Raw genomic sequence first — 22,697 nt, forward strand, 5'->3', positions numbered from 1 at the left:
CAACCACAAGCTAGAGAACAAACAGACCAGTATGCAACTATTGAGAAAAAAGAAGACTTGACCTAACGTTCCAGGGTTTATGTTGACCTTTCTGGACAAAATGCAGCAGCAGTAACCAAAGTAAAACTGAAACTTAGAGTTCCTTTGTCATCTTTCCTCATCTTCAGGTTTTTAAAGATACTTGCCAAACTGGGCAGGAAAAATTTCTATCGAACTTACTCCAAGCAAAAATAACTTAGTCATTGCACCAACACAAGACCCATTCACTCTTACAGAAGTAGTGGGAACAAATAAAATGTCATTCGCCGACTTTTGCAAAAACAATGTTGACTTAGACTTTGGTTTCTCAAACCTCAACACTGAAGTAAACTATTATTTCAATGCTGCTGGAGATGCTTGGGACCCAGTTAAGTTCACATGCGAAAAATTTGAATGCAAGAGAATAGAAAGCAGACTTGCAGTCTATATGTTGGACCCAGATATTTCAAATGCTTTAGCTGCCAAATATATTGCAGTTCCACTTATGTTCCCTATACACCAAATATCTGTCAAAGACTTTGCAGGTGAAGTTGGAAACCAAAGTGCTGACCCAGGTGCAAGAACAGATATTGCTTTAACAACTGCAATGAAACATGCAGATACTATGTTTGTACTGTTCAGACGAACTATAAATGACTATTCTTGCTTCTACAACCCTGGTATTAAATATCATATAAACATAGATGGCAAATATTATCCAAGAGAAGAATATTCTACAGTTGAGGATATGAGGTCATACAACTTGACATTAGATGCTATGAACTTTAACAACAACTTCACAACAACCATTAACCCTGAAATGCAAAGTTCTATTATGCCATATGTGAAAGTATGGACCCATACAGGAGCTCAAAAAACTCAATATACAAATGGAGACCGTTCAAACTTTTGGCTTGGCATTCCATTTGCTGACTCAGAAGACTTTATGGGTGGTATTTCAACTGTTGGTACAGTTCAAATACAATATACTGGTGACAGAGACGGTCCAAATGAATTGAAAGCAAAGAAGTTTACAAAACCAATAGCACTTTTCACGGAAGATGCTCTTTTTGAAGATTCGTTCGATGAAACCTGCTGGGCTCCTCAGATTGGTATAACGACAGCTTCCATCGAGCAGATTTTGGCAGCAGGTCAGTAAGTTGTTCTTGAACTGACTTCTCTCCGTCAAATATTGACAGTACGCCAGTTTTGACATAAAATTGTAAAGATAAACTTACCTTTAGAAATATCGGTCAGTTTTGTTGTTATATTTTTGTCTGCTTCAAGAACTTTCACCATTTCAGTTATACCAACTTTCTTTGCTTTATGAAAATATTTTGGTTCAGCAAAGACTGCTATTCTATAACATTTACCATTGTTTGTATAAAGAACTATTCTGTCAATGTATTTGTATTGTTTGTGTGTGTAAAACTTTGTTCTGCTTCAATTCGAAGAGATACTCAAATACGTCATCTTTTTATTCTAAGTAAAATGTCATTTCCGAAAAATAGAAGCGTAAGTGTTTCAAAAGGTTTAATGGCGGTGGCAGATGTGAAGTTAAATTCACCAACTCAAACAAACAGTCAAAGTGTTGTTGTCAATGTCAAAGAAAGAGATGTTGAAGTGGGGAAACCATACGAAGACGAAGATGGTATAACAATAGTTCCTGTAAAAGAACAACCAACATACCCTGAAGTTAGCAGAGACTTAAGTTCTGTTGCAGATATTCGAAAACGACTACCAACAACTTAAGACAAACTTAAAACTCAGGAGAAGATTTGTCAGGCTTTGGGTATAATGTTAAACTTGGTTGAGCACAACCCTGTAAAAGTGAACTCATATGTCATCGCACCTCATGAAATTTTGAAAGAACTATTGAAACTTTTGACAGAGGCAGACGATATAAACATCAAAGAAATAGAACCCGACATTGCTTGCTGTGGTGTTTCATATAATGTCATTGACAAGATATACGTTATGAAAGGAGGTGAAACGTTGAACTTAAAATATAGTTTCCCAGACGTCATAAAAATATTTGACGACCACAACATTTCATTAAAATTTAGTTGCTAAGTAAATGGCAGAAGACACAATGGTTTATACTATTACGACTAAAAACCCTGAGTCATATAATTCTATAACAACAAACTTACAAAGTCTCAAGGACGATATTGTAAACTAACTTTAAACACAATGACGACTAAAGCCTGTTTTGCTCTTTTGACACCAGAAGACTTTATTGTTGTGAATGGTAAAAAATACTCCTTTGAAGATACTTACTCAGATATACCACCAACAGGTTTTGTTGACTTATTTAATACTTTAAGGACGGATGTAACATGTGCTGCAACTAGAGCAGGTTTCATTATGTTTGGATGTCCGACTGAGTTTAGTATAAACGATATGAGCTATAATACAAAACTTATATCTGGTTTTTACTACCAACAGTTTCCTATAACAGGAAAAGGTGTCATACAAGGTTTGTCTGTTCCATTGACTTTAAGTACACCTATTTTATATATTGTTTCAAACTTAGGTTCAAAGTGCTATTCGAATGTCGACAGAAACTACTATGACCAAAAAGATACTCATGCGTATAAACAACACTTTCTCTGCTGGTTTGCCTATTGTTCATTCGAATGCAGAGTTTCAGCTTTAGTGAACTCAAACACTTTGGCAAACATAAACTTAACCTTAGTCGACGCAAACTTTGTTCTGTAAAACTTTTATGTCCTATGTATTTGTCAATGACGGCAGAAAGTTTCGAATTGGAAGATGCAACTGGTGAAAGTATTGTATTACAAGAACAACTTCAACAACAAATAGCTCAAGAACAACAAATGCAACAAATGGAACAAATGCAACAACAAGCTCAAGAATAAAAAAATATTTTTTTTATTTTTATAAAAATGTACAGAATAGACGTTTCAGATTTTTATGACTTCCAAGCGTTCAGAAATATGTGTCCATTTCGAGACTATAACAAAGCAGTCGAGAATTTGAAAACGTTTAGTCATTTATGTCGACTCTGCCCCAGAATGTTATGTTATGAAAGAATGGGATGTTGTCTTTAACAAACCAAGAGCAACAATAGTTTCAGAACAAGAATGTAGACAGAAACTTAAGAAAATAAAAGTTGTACAAGTTGGAATGAAGATGTTAGATGCTTGGGATATCTTATTGTCGAAGTTAGAAAGATTTTTCAGTTCGAGGTATAAAGTTCTATACCCTTCTCCAAACTTCTATTCTATCTTCACTGGATATAAATACGAACAAGTAGAATGGAAAGAAAATGTTATAGAAGCTTGGTTAGACCATGTCAAAGAAATTATATGCAATGGAAACGAAAAGGTTTATGAGTATCTCTTATGTTGGTTTGGCAAACATCTTACAACATCCAAGTGCTAAGAATGAAACTGCTCTCATTATAATTGGAAAACAAGGAACAGGTAAGAACACATTCTTTACAGATATCTTGTGCAAACTATTAGAAGGTTATTCGAACCCGAATATGACAAACTTAGAAAACATCTGCGGTAAATTTAACTCTTCAATAGAGAATATGAAACTTATAGTATGCAACGAACTTCAAAGTATAGATACAACAAAAGTTTTGAACTCAGATGCTTTGAAGAGTCTTATAACAGACAAAGTTGGAGTTGTTGAAAGAAAATATAAAGACCAAAGAGTTTGTGAAAATGTTGCAAATTTCATTATGGTTTCAAACAATGCTGTTCCGATGAAGTTAGAAAGTTCTGACAGAAGATATGTAGTTGTCAGAACGTCAGATTCTCATATGCAAGATACAGAATATTTTGACGACTTAGCAGAAACTTTGACATCTGACTTTTACAACCACTTGTTCTCATATTTTATGACATTAGATATTTCTAAGTTCAATCCAAGACAAATTCCATATACCGAAGAGAGACAAACATTGTTAGAAGCAAACAAGAGTGTTTATGAACTGTTCATAGATGAGACTAACTTTGAGTGTTTAGATGAAAGGTCATTGTACGATGAATATAAACAGTATTGTCAAGAATATGGTTATATGACAGCGTCTAAACGAACATTCTTGGCAAATGTCAAAAATCTTTTAGATGTTCAGAACGGCGTATATACAAAGAAAAATTTTTCTGAGTAAATTTTAAAAAAATATTTTTTTATCCGATAGAAAAGATGGCAGAAAAATTAACTTTTTACATAGCGCCAGACCCTTCTTGCCCACATCTTTTTAAGCCACAATATATAGACATAGAACTAAATAGAGAAAGCGAAATTCTACAAACAGAAGAACATATAGAGACCTAGATAACGAAAATGGATATGCGCTATTCTGGTTAGATTGTTGTTATGAAATGTATGAAAAAAAAGGCTTTATATGAAGAATATAGAAAATTTTGTCATGAAAACGATATAAGACCAAGCTCTAGAGAAAAATTCTATGCTGGTATAAAACATCTTTTCAAAGTTCGGAATGGTGTATATAGAAAGAAAATAATTTTCTGAGTAAATTTAAAAAAAATGTTTTTTTATTCTGAAGAAAAGATGGCAAAATTCATCTCAGTAAATAAGTACATGACAGAAGTCAAAGAAGAACTAGACCCATTCACATATTTGAATGTTTACTTCTACCATTTTGAAAAGTCTACATTTGACAAAGTTTGGAACATCGAACCAGTTAAGTTTGCTATTGTGACTAAAAATGGTGCGAAATTTGAAGACTTAGACATAGAAGGTTTGTTAACAGTCAAGGAAAATTTTGACAGAAGGTTTTTCAAACCTTAAAGAAGGCAAAGCATACAAACTTGTTATACCTTATGAACCAAAGAAAGCAGACGACTATGAATATTATGAGTCTAAGATAGTTGAAGTTCAAGGTAAATTGGGTAAAAAGATTTTAGAGTCTAAGCCAGTGTTTGCTCCTAAAGAGGAAGAGAACATTGACATTGACCCAGAAATGTTCTAAAAATAAAATTTTATTTTTACATGTCAAATTTCTTTTTCTGGCTCTGGCTCTGGCTCTTTCTTCTCTTCTTCTACTTTCTTTTCTTTCTTCTCTCTCTTCTTCTTCTTCTCTGGTGGAGTTATGTCAAATTTGGCGCAACCATATTTATGTAAAAGTTCTTTGTCCTTTAATAGCTCATCTATTTGTTTTCTATTTCATCTTCAAGAACAGCGCATGTGCCTTCTTTGCATTCTAAGAACTTTTGTTGGACTTCATCTTTCCAATCGGCGTCATCTCTGTCAACAAGTCTGTCATTGACAAACTTAAAGACTTCTCTGCCTAATGTTTTATGGTTCTTGTCATATTCCCAGAAACAGAACTTTAGAACAAATTCACCTTTCTTGTTTACACTATGTAAGATTTTATGGTCGACAGATGTTTTGCTGTCAAAAAGTTTGTCTCGAATATAGATAGCGAAATCGCTAGACATTTTCAAAAAGATAAAAATTTTAATTTTTCTAAAAATATGTTAGAAAAAAAGTTTGCTGACATTGACAAGAAATTTGAGAATGTTTTAAACAAGAACAAGAGGAAGTTAGAAAATGCTCAGATAAAACCTATACATGACAAGTTCTTATTTGCTCAGAATGGTATAACAGGTCTAATTGCACCACCTGGGTCGGGTAAGACTTTCACTTATCTTAAAATGGCTGCACAACAACAAGAACTAGATGAGAAAAACCCATTCTATGAGTTAGTAGTCATTTGTAGTACTTCTCTGGTCAATTCGACCAAACCGTAAATTCGTTCAAAGATATTATAAAAGAAGTCTAAGTTAGTATGTATAAAAGACTCTGAGTTGTTAGATTGGATAAAGAAGTACCAAAGAAGAGTTTTGAAGTACAATGCTATAAATGAGTATATAAACTCGAAGTTTAAGACCCAAATGAGGAAATGCAGAGAATATTAGAGAAGAAACACTTCAGAAACAAACAGAAAGAGATAGAATACATTTCGAAGAAATTGCAATCTTACGATTGGAAGACATACCCTCATAGGTGTCTTCTTATCTTAGATGACTTTGCTTCTCATCCTTTGTTAAAGAACAGAGAACAAGATATGTGTCGAAATCTTAAGAAGCTCAGACACTTTAACATTTCAGTTGTCATTTGTGTACAGACAGCAAAGAGTTTAAGTAAGGATGTAAAGAGAATACTTACTGACATTGTACTTTTCCCTGGATTGTCCGAAGACGATTTCATGGAACTTATGAAAGAGTCCATGGCAGGTAAGTTTGACAGAAAGACATGACTATGGGAGAAGTACAAAGTCATACAAGACCCTCATACTTCTTTCAGAATTCATATCTACGCAAACAAAGTTCAAATTGTAAAAAGTCAAGCTTGAAAAATAAAGAGTTTTGGCGACCAGGGTTTCTTACCTACTCGCTGTTCTTCTCTCGGTTTTTTCGAGGGAAGCAAGCATATGAGGAAATTCATGAATTTCATACGGAATTCAGCAAAAAATATTTTAGGTGAAGAGGTGAGATTTCACCTCTTTTTTCACCTGTTTTTTCACCTCAGTTATTTTATAAGCGTTTCACATGGTAAACGTTATTTTTTAAATTTTGTGAAAAACTCAACGGTTTGACACAAGCCTAAAAATTATTTTACTCAGAATTTTGTTGCTGAATTCAATAAAAATATATTTTAGGTGAAGAGGTGAGATTTCACCTGTTGTTTTTCACCTCTTTTCTCACCTGTTATTTTATAAGCGTTTTACATGAATTGTATGATGTATATTTGAAATCCTAAACAATTTCGTAGCTTCTATTTCTTCTGTCAGTACATCGAATGTTTTAACGATACCGAAAGTTTCTTTATACTTCTTTTGACGTCAGATAGAAGGAAATCTTCTGCTGTTGGATAGTTTTTGTTCAGAAATGCTAACATGTTCATTTTATCTTCTGCTGGTTTCTCTACTTCTTTCTTTAAGTCAGCATAGTCGTTTCGCATACGTTCTATCTCTTTGACGGAGTAGTTATATTTCCTCATTGCTGCTTTACATTTTGAACATTGCGGGTTCATTTAGCATTGTACATTGAAACCTTTACCTGCTAAAACAACTAAGGCGTCAATTGCTCTCTTTAACTCAAAAGTTGCGGGTCTTATTTGTTCATTCCATATCTTACCTCTTCTATCTTTATCTCTTATCTGCCATACACATTTTGCAACTAATGAAACAAAGTTGTCGTAGGTCTTAAACTCCCCAGATTTGTATATGTCAGAGATGTTCTTATATACCATATCGCAATCTTTGTCCATGACTTTGTGGTTGCAATGAAATCCAAGAAACTCATAGTTAACCTTTCGTATGAACTTCTTTATTTCTACTGAGTCAGTTGCTTTGACTTCTATTTCATCGAATTCAGGAATAGTAAGCTTTTGTTGTTGTATTTCAGGAAGTTTAGGTAGATGGTCAATAATATCCTGCATTTCATAAAGATACTGTTCATTTGTTTCATCTTTCGCAGTGCAATCTAAATCTCCTTGGAGAAGTTCTTGCTTTATCTTCTGGATTTCTGTTTCGAAAGTATATGAAGAAGGAATGAAGCTTTTCATCTCTACTAACATTGAAGTTGGGTTCATGACTAAAGAGTTTGGTGCTGTTGTTGCTAACATGTTCTTACAATAAAAATAAAAAAATATTTTTTTAAAAAAACCAACTTTATTTTTTATTTCGGGAAAATTCATGAGGTGAAAAAAGAGGTGAAAAAAGAGGTGAAATCTCACCTCTTCACCTAAAATATATTTTTGTCTGATTTACGCTCATTACGATGAAGTTTCGACAAAACATTTACGTTCATGTTTGACAAAACATTTACGATGAAATCATGAAAATTCATGAGGTGAAAAAAGAGGTGAAAAAAGAGGTGAAATCTCACCTCTTCACCTAAAATATATTTTTGCTGAAAAAGTGTTATTTTTTCATGTCCGAAGACTCGAAGGTGCAACACTTCCAAAATACCGACGAACTCAGAAGAGCAGCATGGCAGTATCTTCTTGACAACTTCTTTGAGTTCTCCAGGTACACCTTGGAAAATGCTGAAGAACTCCGACACAGAGAATTTGGAGAAATTGCACTCCAATACTACCTTGACAAACAAAGGGTAAACAAAGGGTAAACAAAGGGTAAAATAAGACTAAAAACTTAACGTTTAAAAAGTGACATTTTTATGAGCTCCGAGTCACCGAGAAAACTTGGTCAGATGTTAGCAGCTTACTTCCCTGAGGAGGATGGAAGCGTTACATACGTAAGGTTCAAAAACAACGAACCTGGAATTGCGTACCAAATTCGCAATTACATGACCATGGAAGAGTACGAAAGGTTTCTACAAGAGAAACCAGCTCTAAACAACTCAGAAAAGAAAGAGTAAAAAGTTTAACTCGTAATTGTTTATTTTTTTACTTGTATGGGCAAGCTGCAAGAATGAAGTCGACTATCTCAGTCTTTGTCTTGACCAGTTGGACTGCTCTTGCGAGTACGTCTGTTTTGCGGTCTCCAGCTGGTGTCTGACCTTCGTAATTGCGCATGTTCTTGAGAGCTCCAACTGTAAATGGCTGTAAGATGAAGAGTCTCTCAGACTGCTTGAGGTAGTCTTCACGGTCACGAACCGAATCTGTGGTACGAGTCGAATTGGTCGACCTTAGGGAAGAGACTGAAAGCCTGTCATCTTCCATAGGGGCTGTGGCATACTCTTTGCGTAAACGGTTCAGACCTTCTTCGAACTCTTGGTCTCTCTTCGATTGGGATTGAGATTGGAATTGGGGTGGAGGGTTTGACATGAACATCCAAGGGTTAGGGAAGTAAGGCATGGGTTGAGGAGGGTAGTTTGGAAAGCCTTGTGGTGGGTAGTTTGGAAAGCCTTGTGGTGGGTAGTAACCTTGAGGTGGAAATTGGTAGTAATTCGGAGGTCCTTGTTGGAACTGAGGTTGCTGAGGAGACTGTTGTGGTGCTGGAGCATGCTGTTCCTCTGGCTGTGGAACGGGTTCAGTAGGTGGGACGTCGGACATTCGTTTGTGTCTTAACCGTCTTTGTTCTGAAACAATATAATATTGTCTTGAAAAAGTACAACATTGTCTTGAAAAAGTACAACATTGTCTTGAAAAAGTACAACATTGTCTTGAAAAAGTACAACATTGTCTTGAAAAAGTACAACATTGTCTTGAAAAAGTACAACATTGTTCTGAAAAAGTTCAAGACTTGTTCTGAAAAAGTACAGCTGTCCTCAAATTTGAGAGACATTGTACTGAATTTATACAACATTGTTCTGAAAAAGTACAACATTGTTCTGAAAAAGTACAATATTGTCTTGAAAAAGTACAATATTGTCTTGAAAAAGTACAACATTGTCTTGAAAAAGTACAACATTGTCTTGAAAAAGTACAATATTGTACTGACTCAGTATGGAGCTTGACCCCTTAGACGAAGCAATTTATCTAATTGAGGTAAATGAAACCGTGAAGGAATATCTCAGCAAGTGCAAACCAAGCAAGTCCATTGGCTTCTGGTTGTCCAAGAATAGTGTCTTAAAGTTGGAAATTGAAACAGGTGTTGCAATTCAAGTTCCAGAAGGCACTGCATTCGATGATATTAAGGATGTGAAGAAAGAAGCCCTCTTGAAGTTCTTCATGAAACGTCCTTGGATACTACTTCCATATCGTGAGAGCCCAATTCCACGAATTACACAAATTCTCAGAGCACTACTTCACTACTCTGGACAGCCGTTCTTCATAACCTCAGAAGGCGACATCCAACCAATTCAGTAAACCTTAACGTTTAACTTCACTTTTTTTATGTTTTTACTCACACTCGTACTCAACAGGTTTGTGTACAACTATTTCAACTGTGAACCTTGTATTGACCGGTCTTCCTGCAAATGCAAGTTCGGTCAATACACAATTTATGGTGGCAAGAAAGACAGTGGGGAATGTTATTCTGACATCTGTTGTTGCGCTCGAGAGAGAATTGAAATTCCACACCCAACTCCAACACCAACACTCAAGTTGCCAAAGACTCATGTGAAGAAGAAGCCTTCTGGTAAGTTTCTTATAGCCATATACATGGCACGCTTTGAGTAAAAACATTTTTTTCATTTTTTGAATGAAGCAAGTTAAATTCGTCCCACACCAATCTCAATGGACCGATGAAGAGTTTCAAGCTATGGTTGAAGGCGTTGAGAACGACATAGACGGCGAACTTGAAGGAGCTCAAACCACAATTGCAACCAAAATTGCAGAAGTCAAGGAACAGATAGCTCCACTTAAAGCTACCAAAGCTACTCTTGACCTCATGGATACTTACCGTTTAGAAGTAAAGAGTGGAATAAGACAATTAAAATTAAAACTTCTAAACTACGAAGCTATACTCCAAAAGTTAGCAGAAATGAGAAGACTTTACCAGAGCTACTTACATGTAAGGGACTTACCTTCAAGCAGTCCGACCAAAGATGAATTTTCTGACATTGTCCCAATTTTGTCCGAAAGTCAGCTCAGATGTTTTGAACTGCTCCCAACATATCCAGAATATGAACGTTTGCCTGAACTCTTCCGCAATCTCAAAAAACGTTTTTTGGTTCTCATGTTCGAAACTTTTATCGGAAGAGACAACAAACGTTCAGAAGAAGAACAAGATATTATTTTAAACTTGTTGTATGACTTAACCGTCATAACAAGCTTTTTGAAGTAAAACCGTCATTCTCAAACCACTTCATTTTTTCGATGTCCGAACAAGCACCGAAGCCAAACAATGGCAGATGTCCTTTCAATGTTGCCAGACAAGCGCCCAGTTCAAATTCAAATTTTGAATTTGAAAGCTCATCTGACAAACACCGTTAAGACTCTCCAAAGTAGTCTTATGGAAGAGATGAAGGGACTTAAAGGTGAGTTCCTCATGAACCAAGCTTCCAATGAGAAAGTCCTGAACGATTTGACGGAAACCTTGCGCATTTACGCGAGAGAGAACCGAGACCTTGCCAGACTCATCTACCGTTTCTTCGAAGAGATAGACGCCATCTGGAAGGTACTCGGAAAGGACAGAACCTCCAACACCGTACTTCGTGAACACAGAATTGCCGAAGGAATTGTCGAGGAAGAAGAGAAACACGAAGAAGAGGAAGAGGAAGAAGAGGAAGAAGAGAAACACGAAGAAGAGGAAGTTTGGGCAACCCTTGTTGCCGATGACACTTACGAAATTTCCCAACCCTACCCATACCAAATCCGCAACAAGGAGACCGGCAAGGTTCTTACCCCAGTTCTCAACAACTTGGGACACTTGAACCTTACCCTTCGGAATTACGGTTCAATCTCCATGGGCAAGCTTGTCGCAATTCAATGGGTTCCAAATCCAAACAAGAGACGAAGGTCAGACACATTGACGGTGACAAGCTCAACAACCGTAAGGAGAACCTCGAGTGGTTCTAAGAGTAAAAAAATTTTATTTTAGGGGGAAACCCCAGTAAATTTAGGTGTTTATTTAGTTAAGTAGCTTAAATTAAGGAATTTGGACAAGTAGTTCCTGACCCTGAATTGGACTCTTTCGTCATCCCAGTTGCGTAGGAGGTCGTCCCAGAGGAGTTGGTAGAATTGCCAATCCAAGGACGATTTGTCCTCCCAGGCATTGAGGATGTACTGCTCGTAGAGTCTCATGACCTCTGCCTTGCACCAGACACCCTCTCCCTTGGAACGTAAGGCTTCTTCGAAGTGCTCGAATGCGATTGGCTGCGGACCATCTGAAATGACACTTTTTGTCCGTTTGGTCAATGTTCGTGTCTCGTGCCATAGTCGACGAAAATACAAACAAACAGGTTATATATGAGTTTGAGACCAAGAATGGTGTAACTCGACCTGTCCGATTCAAATTCGAATAAAAATTTTTTATTCATGCAATGTTTTATTTCTGTGCCGTCTTCAAGTATGCCCCAGTACTTACGCTTGGAGAGGACATGAACTTCGGTGAAAATTTTGTCCAATTTGAATTGACCCATCTTTTCACCGACCATTCCCATTTCAATGAGTTTGTTGTATCCTTCTTCGTTCGTCATGAGTGCGTCAATGTTCTCATAGTAAACCACTTTGGATTTGACTTCGGAGAAGAATTTGTTGTAGTTGTCAAGGACTGCCTTTGCGAACTGAGGGTAAGACCAATGTTCGACAATAGGTTTTACTGTGGTTACTAAGCCACTTGACCTTGAGTAATTCGTATTCAAAACAAAAGGAGAACCTTTCAACAAAGTTGTCGACCTTCTCATAGTGTTTACTCTTCATCTTTGAGGTTTTTAATGGAATATCCCCATGTCGAATTCATAAGCAATTTGAGTGTCATTGCAAGTTTGGGGTTTGAAGCTTTCCTAATATCATACAGTTGTTGTATGACTTTTCCAACTGTATAGTTCCTTCCTGGGAACTCACCGTCTTCGTTTGGAATTCCAGTCGGGATATATTGGACGAACCTCATGTACGCAGCGTTAAGGTCGACATAGTATATCTTTTCATTGAGTCGAACTTGTCGCAACCAATGGGTCCAGTTCGTGGAAATTCAAGTGAGTCTCTTATCTTCTGAGAAACTTCGCCTGCTATCTCATAAACATCGTCGAAGCAACCTGTTTCATATAAAACCTTCTGACCTAACTCAGATGCTCTCCAATACAATTTGACGTCAATTGGATGTCTCAATGGAAGTTTGTTTATAGCATCTTGAAGTTCTTGCAACCTCATTGGAAGTTCTTCTGGTTCAGGTTGGTATCCGAACAATCCAACTCCTTTTGGAACTGTGTACTTCTTTTGTGCTAGAACTTTGTCTGGAACAACTTTTGGTCTTGCTAACAATGAAAAGTTTGTTTCGTCTTTTGGTACAAAAGTTTCTGTCAGCTTGTCATCTGGAATTGGTTCCAACAAACCTTTCTCGAAAAGAATGTTTACAGCTCTGACAATGTTGCACTTGCCTTTTCCGAACAATGGGTTTGTAAGACTTTCGTTCAACATGAAGTGGTTGTGGACAATTACAATCTTCAACCATGGTAAGTCTTTGTCAACAACATAGTCGTCATGTGAAGAACCTTTCTGTCGGTATGTTGACTCGGATATTGACATTTGCCAACGGTGCAATTTTTGCCAATTGACCTCTGAGAATGTACCTTGTCTTCACACATGACTCAAGATACTTCATCTTCTCTTCTGTAACAAGACCAGAGTTCCTGAGACATGTAAGAATACAAGGTTCATTGACAATTGTTTCAATTGAATTGTAAATTCCATACCTTGTCAAGTCAATGTCAGACTTATTTATGAAGGGGAAGTATCCAGCATGTTGTCTGACTGCTTGAGGGTTAGGTTGGTACCATTCGAACTTGACACTTGCAATTCCTTCAATTGCATTCAAAATGTCTGAGTCGGAGTCAACCATTTGTTCTCTCTTTGTAGTCTTGAAAGCGTCAAGAAGTTGTGCGCTGTTGTGACATTGCCATGTGCATAGTAAATGTGACCGTCCAAATCTGTTACGGTTAGTCTGAGATTGTATCCTTTCTTATTTCCGTCTTGAATTGCAGCAAGTACACCCATGAAGCCTTCTTTGTTCTTTCCTTCGTCAAAGTTTACTGTAAAGGTTCGACCAGATGTAATTTGACTTCTAACTTCACGATACTTTCATATGCATATCTTGTTCTTTCCATGGGAGCATGTGTCTTCACCTTTTCCTTTTTTCCTTCTCAAAGGATGCAATTGTTCGTCATGTTTCCAATAGAATCTGGCAAAGCCGTCGTGTCCTTCAACTTGCGGTTCACTAACATCGAAAGGCATATCCATAAGACGTTCTTCTTCTAACCTCTCTAGTCTGTTTGGATAATTTGCGCGTGCTGTTTCCAAGTCCATTTCATAGCGAAGACCAGACAATTTGTCATAGACTTTTATGGGTCTTCCCTTCCTATATTTAAACTTCTTTGAAACTTTCCAACCATATCTTTCTAACTCTGCTTTTATTCTAGCAGATTTTCTATCCATTCTATATGGGGGCATTTCTATAAAAATAAAAAAATATTTTTTTCTTTACTTTACATAACCGCCTGCTGCCAAAAGTCTTTGACGCCAACCCATACCAGCTAATGAAGGTTGACTTGGTTTAGTTTGGAAACTAACCTTTGGTTTTGGTTTATCTTCAGTTTTTGGCTCACCTTCTTCTATCGGTTTTTCGTCACTTTTTGGTTCACCTGACTTTACTTCACTTGCAGGTATGGTTGTGTCGTCAACATCTTCATAAATATCATATGCCATTTGTTTTTGTTTTCCTTTCAACTTTTTGTGTTTGTTGTAAAGTTTAGAATATTTCGACTCTAAGTCAATGAGATGTTCTATAATGAACTGTTGGTCAGTGAAGTAAACTTTTCCATCTGTTGTCTCGAAAGCTCCTTCAGACTTCAATATTTTATTTGTGAGAGTCTGTTTCTTTTTTGAGATACTAGCCGTTCCATTTCTATGAAAAGTGACTTTGTAGTTAGGGTTTGTATTTCCAGACCTGGCACTTTCTATTATTGAATTTTTCTCTTCATCTGTAAGTTCTTTGACAGGTTTTGACAATGGTTCTGAACTTTTTGTTTGTGGTGTCAAATCTACCGTTTCAACTTCTTCGGTCATTTCATCTCAGTAAAAAATTTTAGTTTGGTTTGTTTTCAACTGGTTGTTTAGGTTTTTTAAGTCGGTCTAAAACTTCCTGAGGTATAGGAAGAACTTGACAAACACGTGGTTGTGTAACTGCTGGAAGTCGACAAATCCATCTTGAACCCATTTGTCTCAATGCTGTATTGTTCATTTCATCTCAGTAAAAAAATTTACATTCCCCACGTTTGAGGTGGTTGCGGTTGGTTGTTGTTTACCCATTGTTGTGCATGGTTATATCCTCTGTTAAAGAATCTTTCACCTTGGTCCATATAGTGCCCTGCTTGGTTATAGTAGTCATTTGCTTTGTTATAAGTAGTTTCCTGCTTGTCTTCCTACATTGTCCATCCATCCTTGAACTTTTCCTCTTGTTTCAGGATTTGGAATAAGATTTGCTGCATCTCGTGCTACCTCCCAACCTTTCTGTACAGTTTGTATAATAGGTTGTGCTTTCTCTTTAAGTATACCTAATGTACTCAAAATCTTCCTTCCAATTCCAAATGCACCTCTGGCTATTGTTCCCACTGCGGGCAAAAATCTGGATGCAACTCCTGCTAATGCGCCAAATAAACCCATTTCTTATAGGGTAAAAAATGACGAATCCAAACAAGGACCCCTATGTTTCTAAAGCGACAAAGAAAGCACTCATGATAAAAATCTTTAGTTCAACACCAAATGCTTGGTTTATGGATATCTTGGAAAACATTCCGAGGTATAGAGAAGATGGACCACCATACTGGCTAATATTTGTCGGTCAAAACACAAGATACTGTGAAGCCATACCATTACAGTCCAAAAATATTTTAGATGTGAAAACTGCTTTGACAATATTCGTTGACAAATACCATCCAACAAAACTGACATCTGACTGTGAAAGTTCTTTCAAATCAGACGATATTAAAAACTATCTGCGTTCAAAAAATGTAAACCAATATTTCATTGTCGACCAAAACCATTCTGCTCTTGGTGTCATTGACAGTTGTATAAAAATCTTAAGAGACTTAAACCAACCACAAGGTGGTGAGGTAGATGAAATGTCATATGACGACAAATATAGACACTTCTCCATGGCAAAGATGAGACAAGTTTTAAATATTTACAATAGCCGTAAACAAAAAGGTTTGGGAAACCACTCCCCCGAAGAAATGAAAAACAACCCTGACTTAGAGAAAGACTATATATTTAATAGTTTAGTCAAAAGAGACAAACAAGAAAGAATGCCAGGCTTCAAACTTAAGAAAGGTGACAAAGTAAAAATAGAAATACCTAAACGCGACCCATATGAAAATACTATTGACTATGACAACAATGGGAACTCGACAGGTACTCGCATTCGTGTTCGTAAAAATAGAAGAAAGTATACAAGAGAATATTATGAAGTTTTAGGCAAACATGGCAAAATGTACAGACTGCAAGCAGAAGATAAAACTACTATTGTCAGACCTCGTTTCAAACTTGTAAGTTCAAGGTGGTATACTTTCAAAGACAGTTCCTAACAAATATAAGACAACTCCTGACGAATATGCTAAAGAAGTTGAAAATGACGACTAAGCATTTCTATACCATGCGTAAACTGTCATGTAAGGTGGCATGTAGTCTTTACTTTGTCCCGTTGTTTCCGAATATCCTGTAATGCGATGTGTATGGCTTCCTCCTCCCTGAGTGTCACCCAGTAACAATTTATAGCAAACTTAACGTCGTCTTTAACATCATATCCTTTACCTTTTGTCATTCCTGTCCAATCCCAATATCTATGCTTATGCCAACCTGCTTCAGCTGTAGTTAAATTTATGTAGTGACTGTGTGCAGGTAAGTTTTCACCTGAAATCGTTTTACTTCCACCTGTTACCTTTGAAGAGTTTGCACAATACAAAAACCTTTCGACTATTTGAGTCCAAGTTCCAAAACCAAGTACTACTTCTGGTCTGGTAGAGTTCATTGACGTATAAATAGAACCTATAGGATATACTGTTTGAAGTATTTCAGTCTTTAACGTTTGAAGCTCTGTTTTGTCTGCTTTCTTATATAACCTTTCTTCAAGTTCATTTACGTCAGAGATGCTATGTCTATGATATTTTTGTGGGTATGTTCCTTCTGTCCATGCGAAAATACGTTCTTTTGTTGCATCTACATATCCTTTTATCCATGTCGAGTCTGCTTTTGTATTCCTTAACTCTGTAACACCTTTCTCAAGCTCTTTCAACTGTTGTCCATCTTCCATTAAACCTCTGGTATGACTTGAAACCGTTTGTGCCAACATATCTACAGTTTCTTTGTCGGCTTTAAGGTCTAAACATCCTGAAACCCATCCTGTATTGGCTTTAGTTTTTAAAATCTTTGTTGTCCTTTCATTATACCATTCAACCCTTTCTTTAATTTCATTACCTTTTTCATCCACATATTCCTTATCTGCCTTCTTCACTAACGCACTAGCCACACGTGCTAACTCATCGTCTACATACTCTTTGTCAGCTTTGTTGTCAATATCTGCTTTCAAAAGAAGTTCAGATATAGGTTTCTCGTTTAAAGTTCCTTTTGTTGGATTTATACAGACAGTATGGTTCTTACTGTCTTGAAACAGAAACTCGTCTGTCATTGGGTTTATCGTCAGTTTTAAGTTTCCTTCTTTCAATGACTCAGATATCTTAGAATAGTTTGAAAAGTTTGTTGTGTTCTTATTTAGAGCTTGTATAATGAGTTGTCGGTTGTGTTGTATTTCTCTCATAGACGCTGTTTCATTTGACATTTTTATTCTAGATAAAATATGCTTCCAATAGAAAAAGAAAATTCAAGAGTTGCTACAACTAAACCATTAGATGAACTTTTTACTAATGTCGGTCAAAAGTTTGAGACAGAGACCGTAAAGCATGAAGGCTATCGTTTTGACTACCCATTGAGATGGCTAAGAGACCCATCTGTCAAAAAGCTATTGGCTTTCGTAGAATAAAATTTGTGTCTGTAGAAGATAAAAAGTTTCCATTTATTGTAAGGTTTCATATAGATTATATATCTGAAGGGAAACGAAAAATGTGGGAAGAAATTGAGCTAATACAAGTTGACCTTTCATCTTCTCTACAGACTGCGTTAAAAAATATAGAAGATAAAATAAATTCATGTTATGCAAAATATGCTGATGAATATGCAAATACCGAGAGCACACTTTATGTGAGAATTGTATATGACAAACAAAATTCACAAGTGTCATTTCAAATCTACGAAGACAATCCAAAGAAAGACGAACAAATATATACAGAATTCACTGCAATGTCATGGTATTATTTGCAAAGAATGTTAAATCAGAAAGTCGAACTTCCTTTAGCAAATATTTACAGTCGATATGCAAGAGATGAACCATATTTATTTAAAGATGTTTTCGACCCAGCTGCTATTATTGTTCATGCTTCATTTTCTGGCGCCCAAAACTCTTTCTTATGCTTGGCAAATGACTTTTACGAAAAACCTACAAAGTTATACGAACCACCAAGTGGAAGTATTTCAGACTTTCAAGTATGGTTTACTACAGATGGAAGAAAAAGAATAATTCCATTATACCATGCGTTTTACTTAGAACTTAGTTTCATATACAACTACTATCGAACGGTAAAAATATAATTTTTTAATACGGTTGAGGTGTTGGATTTGGTTGCCAACTAGACTGTGGTGCAGGTTCAGGCTGTTGTATAACAGGAGCTTGCTCTTCTGGTTCAGGGTCTTTAGGTATAATACCAACGAACTGACCTACTCTTTTGCCAATATTTTTGACTCCGTTCCAAATTCCTCTTCCTACGGTTTTTATTCCATTCCATATACCTCTTCCAACATTTCGAAAGAAGTTTCCTATTCTTCCAAAGAAACCCATTTTACTATATGTAAAAATCTAATGTCCACCTAGTCTCTTACGTTTCCTTCTGAGTTCCATAGCATTCTTTAACTGGAGCTCATACATTCTGTTTCTCCTCTGGTAGAAAACATACTCTGGGTCAACTCCTGTGTTCGCGTCATCTGCATAAAGTTGTTTATATCCCACTTCAGGGTTTGTATAAAACTCTTTCCATCTCATATTTGCATACCATGGTGGCAAACCTAACGCAGCGTCATTTGACATGGCAGTTTGCATTTGTACATCTGTTGGCACTTGACCATAGTTTGCCATTGCAGTTTGTATTCTAACTTCATTTGGAATATTCTCTGGGTTTGGTTGTCCAGGTTGCTGTGCATTCGCTAAGTTCTGTGCGTCCATTTAATATTAGATAAAAATATCTCTTACGAGTACATATGCTGAACATTTGCTGGTATTGGTTCATCTTCATATTCTCTATATCTTTCTGCCACGTCAAATAAATAAATGACACAATGGAAAAAACCTAAAACAAGTAGTCCTATTTCAAACCACATTTACTTACTAGTAAAATTTCTTTGTTGTGACACTTTCTCCAGTTTATAGGACCTCTCTCATATTCTATCTTATCGTATCTAAACTCATAGTCATGTATGTCCTCTAACCATCTCATGACACTTTCCAAACCACTTTTATCGGATGTAAAGTAAAAGCATGGATGGTTATGTAAAACGTCTAAAGTTTCTAAAGAGTCTCTCAAAGTCCAGTCTACTTGGTATTGAAAATCCCATGTGTTATAGAACGGCGGGTCCACTATAAAGAAAACATTTTCCTTGTCTTTATATTTTTCATACAACTCTGTCCAATGACATCTCACAAACTCTATACCCTCAATATATTTTTCTATGTTCTCTTTGAAAACATTTGTATAGTTAAGATATAAAACTTTTGACATAAGTGTCTCAATGTCATGAACTCTTATAGCACCACTATATAATAGTCTAGCAGATATACTATCCCAGTCTATATATTCTGCTTTTTTCAAAACCTCTCTCACAATATTTTTCTTATCTAATGGTATACGTTCCATCTTACCTATAGGTATCTTTTCTTTCAACTCACTCAATATTTTGTTTGTGTCTGGTATATGTTTGAGACGGTTCATATAGTTGTCGAAGTCATTGCATATAATCTTTGAGTCAGGAAATATTGTATGGCACAAATGAGATATATAGAAACTTCCACCGAACAAGTCTACAAATGTTAGACCATTCGGTAGTTTCTTAAGTTCTCTCAATAGAATATCTTTACATCTACTCTTATTTCCAAAGAAGGGTAACGGTGGTTTTGTAAAATTCATTTTATATATATAATAAAAATGTTTTTACCTGAAAAGTGACAGAAAAGTGACAAAACATGAAAACATATATAATTTGTGAAAAGCTCCTGGAAGCCCTCCGAATAAAAACTTCATTTATACTAAACATCTTCAGGGCTAGAGGGCACGAAGTGCCTGGAAGCCCCACTACCTTTTTTTTTTTTTTTTTTTTTTTGTGTTAATTAGTAAATGGCTTGTTTGTTGTGATAGTACTGTGAAAAATGAAAGGTATTTTAAGGATACCCTTACGTGTCAGATTTTTTGCGCATACGAAGAAGTCATGCTAGACATGAGCTATAAACCTGAAATTTTAGCAACATATTTAAAACTTTTTAAACTACAATACACTTTAATATTCAAGAACAAAAATATTCTTTTTAGAAATTACATAATTATTTTATGTGAAATCTATAAAAAACATATTTTGCGAGCGTAACTTTTTTCTTTATAAGCACCTTATATGACTGATAAACTGTGAAGGCACATAATTGTTAATTCATAGAGTTGATATGTTTCCAAAATTGAGAGGAAATTTGAAAATTGAATACCCTTTCAATTCAATTTTCAAAAGATATCAGCTCCTTCAATAATTGAAGGACGATTTTGATCATTTGCTCTTAAAACAAGTATGCCATGGAGAAAAAAGTTACGCTCGCAAATCTGAAATATAACTATCATATAAAAAAATTAAATTTCTAATTTTTTACTCTATAGATATTATTGGCCACTTGTGTAATGCATAAAAGTTTATGTCATATGCATACATTTGGAAGTATGGGAGACGAGGGAAATTACTTCTATGAGGCACTAGGATTTTTAAAAATTTCTCTATCGGACTCACCATTCAATTTCTCGAAAATTAAAAAAAATCAATAATAGCTAAAATGTATTATGCATAACAAATTTTAATGTTACACGGTATTTTTTGAACTTCATGACATGAATTCTTTTATATTATTTTTTTTTTTGGATTTTCTATGATTTATGCGATAGGCTGGAACAACATTGTAAGTGCAATGATATCATTTATAGAGAAATCTAAAACTTCAGCATTCAGAACTCGCAACCACAAAAATATTCATTTGCTAAGTAAGTAAAGTTGATTAAGTTCGACACTTAGCTTTTATACGTAAAACCAAGTGTGTATTGTTATTTCTTGTTAAATTATTGAGAAAAAAATAAATTGTAAGAGAAACGATACTGATTATTGAAATAATATTGAGGGTAGCGGCAGATTTCTTCATAAACATGCCGGAAATTTGTTAATCTTGGTTTTCTATCATAAAATCTGTCGAAGAATCTAAAAACGGAGATATGAAATAGAGACCATGTAAATCTAGAGTATCCTGTCAGAAAAATAGACTAAGCATGTAACCCTTTTTTGGTCATAAACACTTTTACCACTTAGTCATACAGATGATCATTAAATTTAAACGAGCACTTTTTGTCAGAATTTATTCTTTTACAAAGACAGAAGATTTTAGTATTATTTAATATTAGTGCTGTAGCAAAATTCAAAAAACGGTGAAAATTCAGTGAATTTTTGAATTCACATTTTTTTTCGACATTTTTCTTGATATATCCATGCACATTAAAACATAGCTTTGATACGCTTAAAAAAGCATATTTCATATGAAATTGTTAAAGAAATAAACAATTTATATAAAAATTGCACTTATGGGCAGTTTAGATATATAATTTATATATAACATATATACAAATCCATAGACAAAGTGCAATAACTACAATGTTGTAGAAAATTACAGCAGAAATACTGACTTTTTGAAGGATAATAAGAATTCTTCTAAATGTTGTATTTTTATAATTTGATTGATTTTTTTTACTATTTCATTAATCTTTTATGAATAATAATTATTTTTAATATATGTGCTATTAAAATTTCAAATTTTGACTAATATATCTAAGTTATCTGAACGAAACATTTAGAAAATATCATACTTACATTGAAATAGCAAGTAGAGCATATTAATAGCAAGTTTCTTGGCTTTATATCTATCATCTATTGTTGTTTGATCAAACAAAATTCACTCTATTATATGTGTCAATTAATTAAAACAATTTTTAATAGTTATTTATTTAGTGCGAATAAGTGCAAACTCATAAATGAATAACTTAATAGTAGAAATGAATTATCTGATATAAATCTCACATTTTGTCCATCAGAAATACTTTAATTGCATACGCATAACTATTAGTAATACGTCTGGAGTGTCAATTAATAACAATCCCACAACAAGTAAAATTCAGATTTTTATTAAACTTATTTTTTCCTAAAAGTTTTCTCAAATTACTATATATACATATGTGGATAAAATAATAGTAATATTGTAAAAAATTAGATAATTTTTTTTATTTGAGAACCTCTCAAAAGTTCATTCAATTTATCAATTGTTTCAGTTTGATGTATATTCATTTCTGGAGCCTAAAACTTTAGCAATCATGACAATATCATATTCTCTTTCTAACTACGCAATGTAAGGGTATCCTTAAATTAAAAAATTGAGATTTTGAGATATCTCTAGAATTAAGAATTTATTATGTATTTGACTTTTATATAACTATGTGTAAAGGATCTCGATGTCTATATGCTTTAAATAAAATTAAATAAAATGAGATAAAAAATTAAAATGGACAAGAAGATATATGGAAATATAATTTGTATTGTATTGGTTGTTGGCAAATGATTTTAATACATATTTAAGGATTTGGAATGGATTTGAAATTAAATGATTTTAATTCAAGGAGTAATAAGATTTTGAACTGGTTTTTATTTTGTGAATGTAA

At 34.9% G+C, this 22,697-nt stretch overlaps 10 protein-coding genes and 10 pseudogenes across 20 annotated transcripts, besides 1 other annotated feature; 8 read left to right on the plus strand and 12 right to left on the minus strand.

Annotated features, from left to right (window-relative positions):
* Window positions 1-20,067: part of a mobile genetic element that runs on past the window's edge.
* Window positions 2,928-3,761, plus strand: TVAGG3_0405930 (annotated as a pseudogene). The gene has a single exon. A coding segment is annotated over exon 1 (834 nt).
* On the plus strand, window positions 4,546-4,983 carry TVAGG3_0405940 (annotated as a pseudogene). Its single transcript has one exon. A coding segment is annotated over exon 1 (438 nt).
* Window positions 5,007-5,459, minus strand: TVAGG3_0405950 (annotated as a pseudogene). Its single transcript has one exon. A coding segment is annotated over exon 1 (453 nt).
* On the plus strand, window positions 5,676-6,376 carry TVAGG3_0405960 (annotated as a pseudogene). Its single transcript has one exon. A coding segment is annotated over exon 1 (701 nt).
* On the minus strand, window positions 6,737-7,650 carry TVAGG3_0405970 (annotated as a pseudogene). The gene has a single exon. A coding segment is annotated over exon 1 (914 nt).
* Window positions 8,205-8,405, plus strand: TVAGG3_0405980 (uncharacterized protein; the record flags this gene model as incomplete). The annotated part of the gene is made up of 1 exon (XM_051232920.1): window positions 8,205-8,405. One exon carries the CDS (start codon window positions 8,205-8,207, stop codon window positions 8,403-8,405), a length of 201 nt encoding a protein of 66 aa, XP_051102650.1.
* Window positions 8,434-9,042, minus strand: TVAGG3_0405990 (uncharacterized protein; the record flags this gene model as incomplete). Its single annotated transcript, XM_051232921.1, has 1 exon — window positions 8,434-9,042. The coding sequence occupies one exon, from the start codon at window positions 9,040-9,042 to the stop codon at window positions 8,434-8,436; it is 609 nt and encodes a 202-aa protein (XP_051102651.1).
* TVAGG3_0406000 (uncharacterized protein) lies at window positions 9,826-10,110 on the plus strand (the record flags this gene model as incomplete). The annotated part of the gene is made up of 1 exon (XM_051232922.1): window positions 9,826-10,110. The coding sequence occupies one exon, from the start codon at window positions 9,826-9,828 to the stop codon at window positions 10,108-10,110; it is 285 nt and encodes a 94-aa protein (XP_051102652.1).
* On the plus strand, window positions 10,133-10,717 carry TVAGG3_0406010 (uncharacterized protein; the record flags this gene model as incomplete). The annotated part of the gene is made up of 1 exon (XM_051232923.1): window positions 10,133-10,717. One exon carries the CDS (start codon window positions 10,133-10,135, stop codon window positions 10,715-10,717), a length of 585 nt encoding a protein of 194 aa, XP_051102653.1.
* Window positions 10,750-11,050, plus strand: TVAGG3_0406020 (annotated as a pseudogene). Its single transcript has one exon. A coding segment is annotated over exon 1 (301 nt).
* On the minus strand, window positions 11,500-11,759 carry TVAGG3_0406030 (annotated as a pseudogene). Its single transcript has one exon. A coding segment is annotated over exon 1 (260 nt).
* TVAGG3_0406040 lies at window positions 12,204-13,195 on the minus strand (annotated as a pseudogene). The gene has a single exon. A coding segment is annotated over exon 1 (992 nt).
* TVAGG3_0406050 lies at window positions 13,196-14,025 on the minus strand (annotated as a pseudogene). Its single transcript has one exon. A coding segment is annotated over exon 1 (830 nt).
* Window positions 14,071-14,655, minus strand: TVAGG3_0406060 (phage tail repeat-like family; the record flags this gene model as incomplete). The annotated part of the gene is made up of 1 exon (XM_051232924.1): window positions 14,071-14,655. One exon carries the CDS (start codon window positions 14,653-14,655, stop codon window positions 14,071-14,073), a length of 585 nt encoding a protein of 194 aa, XP_051102654.1.
* Window positions 15,012-15,252, minus strand: TVAGG3_0406070 (uncharacterized protein; the record flags this gene model as incomplete). The annotated part of the gene is made up of 1 exon (XM_051232925.1): window positions 15,012-15,252. A coding segment is annotated over one exon (241 nt), but the record flags the coding sequence as incomplete, so codon positions are not given.
* TVAGG3_0406080 (uncharacterized protein) lies at window positions 15,363-16,102 on the plus strand (the record flags this gene model as incomplete). Its single annotated transcript, XM_051232926.1, has 1 exon — window positions 15,363-16,102. A coding segment is annotated over one exon (740 nt), but the record flags the coding sequence as incomplete, so codon positions are not given.
* TVAGG3_0406090 lies at window positions 16,224-17,422 on the minus strand (annotated as a pseudogene). Its single transcript has one exon. A coding segment is annotated over exon 1 (1,199 nt).
* TVAGG3_0406100 (serine threonine-protein phosphatase family) lies at window positions 18,293-18,535 on the minus strand (the record flags this gene model as incomplete). Its single annotated transcript, XM_051232927.1, has 1 exon — window positions 18,293-18,535. The coding sequence occupies one exon, from the start codon at window positions 18,533-18,535 to the stop codon at window positions 18,293-18,295; it is 243 nt and encodes an 80-aa protein (XP_051102657.1).
* On the minus strand, window positions 18,554-18,916 carry TVAGG3_0406110 (uncharacterized protein; the record flags this gene model as incomplete). Its single annotated transcript, XM_001304502.2, has 1 exon — window positions 18,554-18,916. The coding sequence occupies one exon, from the start codon at window positions 18,914-18,916 to the stop codon at window positions 18,554-18,556; it is 363 nt and encodes a 120-aa protein (XP_001304503.2).
* Window positions 19,056-19,874, minus strand: TVAGG3_0406120 (phage tail repeat-like family; the record flags this gene model as incomplete). Its single annotated transcript, XM_051232928.1, has 1 exon — window positions 19,056-19,874. One exon carries the CDS (start codon window positions 19,872-19,874, stop codon window positions 19,056-19,058), a length of 819 nt encoding a protein of 272 aa, XP_051102658.1.
* Window positions 20,068-22,697: the final 2,630 nt, after the last annotated feature.

This window comes from Trichomonas vaginalis, chromosome V (assembly GCF_026262505.1).
Source record: "Trichomonas vaginalis G3 chromosome V, whole genome shotgun sequence".
Classification (NCBI taxonomy): Eukaryota; Parabasalia; order Trichomonadida; family Trichomonadidae; genus Trichomonas; species Trichomonas vaginalis.